At 35.8% G+C, this 5,613-nt stretch overlaps 1 protein-coding gene across 1 annotated transcript in view; it reads left to right on the top strand.

Moving 5' to 3' along the window:
• The window catches only part of LOC106878561 (leucine-rich repeat-containing protein 15-like), a 26,269-nt gene that overhangs the window by 5,472 nt on the left and 15,184 nt on the right, over positions 1-5,613 (top strand). The window contains exon 2 of the mRNA XM_052977779.1: positions 5,178-5,383. Within this exon, the coding sequence (XP_052833739.1) occupies positions 5,196-5,383 (188 nt within the window). The 5' untranslated portion in view covers positions 5,178-5,195. The remainder of the gene's footprint in view (positions 1-5,177; positions 5,384-5,613) is intronic.

The following is a 5,613-nucleotide window of genomic DNA, read 5'->3' as shown; positions in this document are numbered from 1 at the left end:
TATATATATATGTAATATATATATATATATATTAATATATATATATGTACACATATATATATACATATATATACATGCATACATATATACACCCATACACACACATACACACACACACATATACATAAGTGCAGGTGTGGCTGTGTTTCCAAAACATATGGCCCTGGGTTCAGTACCACTGTGTGATGACTTGGCATGTGTCTTCTGCTATAGCCTCACACCAATGAAAGCCTTGTGAGTGAATTTTGTGGACAGAAACTGAAAGAAATCAATCGTATATATATGTATGTATATATGTAAGTGTATGTGTGTGTCTTTAGCTCTGTGTTTCTCCCTCATCATTGCTTCACAACTGCTGTTCGTTTATTTACATCCCCATAACTTATTGGTTTGACAAGAAGAAACTGACAGAAGTCTGATGCAACTAGAAAACTAATATAAAATATCTGTCAAAGGACTACAGAGATATTTTAATTCATGACCAAAGAAAACTGATACAAATAGCCACAAAGCATGAGTAAAGGAAAATAAAAGCTATTTTCCATCTTCAAGGAAGCTAGAAATTACGAAGAGGAGGTTATAATACTTGATAACTATGAGGAAAAAGAAGAAACAACAAAAAGTGTGAAGTAACTAAAATCTAAGCTAACACTGAAAGTACAAAATATCATGATAAAGAGATTGTAAGAAAAGCCCTTAATGGCAAATTCTGGGATAAGCTAAACAGAAAAGAAATAGAAAAAGTTAAATCCCAACACTGGTTGAAAAGCTCAGGACTCAAAGCAGAAGCTGAAGAGTTCGTAATTGCGGAACAAGATCAAAACCTCCCCACCAGAAACCAACAAAAACACACAGATAGTAAAATACGTAAGGGAAAATGACCGAAATATAAGACAGGAAAGAAATAAAGAATCAAATTAAGACAACAGCCAGTTACGAGTCTAAATTGAAAGATTGCCATCTGACCAACTCAACCAAAGGCATGAAGAAATAAGAAATTCTAATGCACTTTATAAAGATATCCAGGAACACAAAGACTCTACGACAGAAATGAAACAGAAAATTCTGAATAAGGTTACAGTTGCAAGTCATAAATATTAATCATAGAGAATCTTTTCATAAACTCTCAAATACAAACCAAAATTTAAAAAAACATTAAAATTGGCAGCTATGTAACAAAAGAAATACACGAATTTAAACCTGATCCTACTGAGTTAAATGAAATTACGCATCTACTAAGACAAGTGAAGTTATTTGTATGCCTCCGAAAAAGCAAAGAAAACTAAAGTTGGGAAGAAATCCCAACTGGATAAGTAAAACTGAAGAAGCGATTGAATTAATGAGAGATAAGTATCAATATTAAATGAACGAATCTGTGGAAATTATGTAAGATCTTGAAAAGGAAGAAAGATGAAGAGAAAGTGTGGATTATCACCAGAGAATCGATATAGACACACATACACACACACACTGAGACAAAATGTCCAATCAAAAGCTCAAAGAATACGAAGATTTGAGAAGAGAAACGAGTTTTGAAGCAAAATAAGCAATTCACATCCAATGCGAAAAATCCTACGTTGGAAAAAGATTTGGAGTGATGAGAAAACGTGCAAAGGAAATTTACAGAAGTATTCTACTAAAATTTACAAGAACAAGCATGGGAAGACAATAGCAGGCCTAATGACGAAACTCGCGAATGCTCATAAATAGAAACGCCCCGGTAAAGATAGGGTTCCAAATTTCAGGCATTCGTTGCTCCGGTGCGTACACAGAAAGTTAGTTCAGCTGTTCAATGAAATTATGTGAGAAACATCTGATTGGTTTGTGTTGTGATGAGAGTTACGACGCCCCCATGCAAGAGATAGACTGGTCCGAGTAAAGTATAAATAGTAACGATCCGAGTAAGTTCAAAAGTTCAGAGTTCGGAGTCGAGTGAAGTCCCTGTTAGTTAGCAGTGAAGTTGGAAGGTGCCGGTTGGTTAGTTCACAAGGAATATTGATTGTTGGTTGATAAAGAGATTTGTTAGTTCGTTTCGTTGCATTGTTTTTACTGTTGTCTGGTTATTACACGTAACAAATTACGTTACAAGTGGTATTACTTACTCCCAAAGAATAACAAAACTAATGTTCCAAAAGACTACGCGGCCCATAACCTGTTTATCCACTACTTATAACATTTTAACATCCATCCTCCTGAAGAAAACATGCATTTATAGAACAAAACAATATTTTCCCACTAAACAAAAAGGGTGCCGACGAGGCTCATACGGATGCAAAGATCAACTCCTAAGAATCGCATGATCCTTGGAGAACTGTCATAACAAGCGTAGAATTCTGTTCCGCATGGATTGGTTACAAAAAGGTCTCTGACAGCATACCGCATTCGTGGATCTTGAAATCGATGGACATCTTCAAATTTTCTCCTGTAATTTCAAACTTCTTGGGGCATAATATGTCATTGTGGAATACGGATCTCCAATTATATTACTTTGATGGCGTGCTGGCTTCAAACAATATTAACATCAACTCTAGCATTTTCAAAGATGCCTAACTTTCATCTCTAATTCTTTGGCATAACTTTAATACTCCTTACAAATGAACTTAACAGAAGGGTACGAGTATTAAATTGACAGGAAAATAAGCCACTCATTTTATATGAATAACTTAAACTCCATAGCAAAGACAATGATGAACTTGAAGGCCTATTATGTACTGTGAAAGCATTCAGTGATGAATCGAGATGGCGAATACTTTTGATAAGTTTGCCAAGGCCACTTTCCTGGAAGAGAAATTGAAAACCATAAGTTCAGTTGTGACACACTTATAAAAGAACTTGAGCAAGAACAAACCTACCAGTATCTAGGAATAATGGAGAGTCTGGCATTCAGCACGCGAGCGTGAAAAATAAGGAAAGACTGTTATTGGAGAGTTTGAGCAGTCCTGAAATCCGAGCTAAGTGCATGTAACAAGGTGTTAGCCATACATTCCTTAGTGGCTCCAGTTGTTACTTATAGCAACAATGTGTTGAACTGGAACATCAGTGAAGTAAAGAAAACTGGCAGAAAAATATGCAAGCTGCTGAGTTGTAATAAGACGCACCACCCAAAGGCAGACGTAGATCGACTTCACCTTCCCAGAGCCTTGTCCCAATTTGAACTATCTTACAAAACCACAAGTGGATTGGCCAAATATCTTGAAACAACAAACAACTGGATGCTAAAACTCGCTGAAAATCAAGAGAGGCATAAGAAGCTTCATTCTATCATAAAGAACAAAAAGGTTGCTATTGATCTCATGCACGATACCCAAGTTGAACAGCCAAAGGAAAGTGCAACAACTATTGTCACAACGAAGGTGAAAATAATGGCAAAGAAAAAGAACGCTCAAACAGTTTGGCTGATCATCAGTCGGAGCAGGAACCTCTGTATGGTAAATATGTGGCCCGTAGCAAGCAAGCTGATTTAGACCAGATCACGTCCAACAATGGCTACGGATTTCAGAAAGAGAAGGCCTCGTCTTAAATGTTCAAGATCAAAGGTTATTGACCCAGAACTACCACTCCAATGTGATGAAAAATGGAGTTGATTCAAAATGCCGATTCTGCAATAATGTGATTGAAACAGTGCACCACCTTATCTCTCAATGTAAAGTTTTTGCACCAGTAGAGTATAAATCAAGCCATGACAGAGTAAGCTAATATATACACTGGTTAATATGTCGGCATTATAAAATCAAAACTACTGACAAGTAGTATAATCACCATCATGAGACTGTAACTGAAAAAGGAAATGTAATGAGTCTTTGGGACTTTCCAGTACCATCAGACTGAACAATCAAAGCTAATAAACTGGATATTGTTGTGAAAGATCAATTCAATAAAGTTTGTTTATTGATCAACATGAGTATTCCTTATGGTCATAATATCTCGGCAAAAGAATTTGACAAGCTCAGAAAATATAAATATTTGCTGATTGAAATCGAAAAAATGTTGCATCTCAAGGCGGTTACAATACCAACGAGTATAGAATCACTTGGAATGATTAAAAAAGAACTGAAAATTATTTGAATATGATCTCTGGCTTACCATCCCTCCAAGAAGTGCAAAACATTGCTTTATCTGGTACGTCACACATTGCGAAGAGCAATGTCGATGTGAAATCGATTACACCCTTGTATTTTAAATTTTTCTTTTCACATAATTTCGTTTCATTTTAAAAATGAATAATCTGGTATGTTTAGTTTAATGGCGTATCAATGTATGCAGTAAGTTTCTTTACCTTAGGAGTCAGGAAGACACTCAGCAAGAAATGGAAGCAAAATTGAAAGAAGAAAAACTCATAATAAATATGAAAGAAAATCCTGTCGCTCATGGTGATGGTGAGTTAGAAGCAGCGTTAAATAAAATGGATTCCTGTAAAATCATGTTCAATATATTGGAGTGTAATCAGACCAGAGAAAGCCTTTCATTGTAGGAAGTCTCAGGAAAACTTGTGAAAGTAGACATTTTATTTTAGAGTATGAGTGCTGTCATCGGATCGTAGGAAGTATGCGTTTCCGCATCGTTTCGCTTCGTCAGCTACGAAAACCAATTCAGTCACTTACAGCCCAGCAAGTATAAAATTATACTTATGAAAACAGAAAGCGAAATGTTTGTTGATGTGCGTACCATTTGATCAGGCCAGAATTATGGAAATAATGTCGCACGGAACAGTATTGAATAAACGACTTTCGTATAAAATCATGTTCAACACGTTCGAGTGTCATCGAACATGAGAAAACCTTTCACTGCAGGTGAAAATTCTCCACCGATATCTGTGAGTGACATAATTGGATCGTAGGATTTAAGCTTTATTAGTTTTATAGTAGACGCACCATGTACAGATTCTGTGTGTAAGTGTAGGGTTTCATTTGTCTATCTGTGTATGTGTGTATGTAAGGGTGCTTGGTCAGTTTTTATTCCACATTATCGCTCATTTAAGCTTCAATCTATAATTATGTTATTCACATTGATTTATCGGAATTCATTCTGTAATTTTAAATATTAAACTGAAGGTAGGTAAAATCAAAGATAGATTCATCGTATGGAGCAGGGGCAACAATCTTTTTCCTTTGAAGAATCTGCAATGTGAATGAAATAATAACATAGTCTCTGATATTTTGTATTTTCTTCTTTTCCAGATTAATCTACGTCTGAAAATGTTCCGTGAAGAAATATATTTTAAGTTGACATTTGTGATGATACTGTACATGAGATTGTTTTCGGAGGCTCATGCTGTTTCAGATATCTGCACCAAATGTAATTGTAATGAGGGTGAAATATATTGTGCTTTTCTCAAACTCACTTCGGTTCCTAATGAAACCATTCCTATAAATGCTCGATCTCTGTAAGTTTTGGACAATATTTACATATTTTTCGCATGCAATGTTTTAAATTCTCATTGGTTGTTCCTAACACCTTAGGTTGTTGACCTCACAGCTTTAAAAACACTATTACATTGGAGTAAGACAGATTGATATGTTCCCTGCTGTGAAGTCAAGTAGACTGTTTCTCATACTGAATCAATAATTTGCAGCATTGCAGGAGGGGAGGAGGTGGAGGGGTGGAGGGGTGGAG

The sequence above is a fragment of the Octopus bimaculoides genome, chromosome 28 (genome assembly GCF_001194135.2).
Source record: "Octopus bimaculoides isolate UCB-OBI-ISO-001 chromosome 28, ASM119413v2, whole genome shotgun sequence".
NCBI lineage: Eukaryota > Metazoa > Mollusca > Cephalopoda > Octopoda > Octopodidae > Octopus > Octopus bimaculoides.
This window is presented reverse-complemented; position numbering and strand designations above follow the sequence as displayed.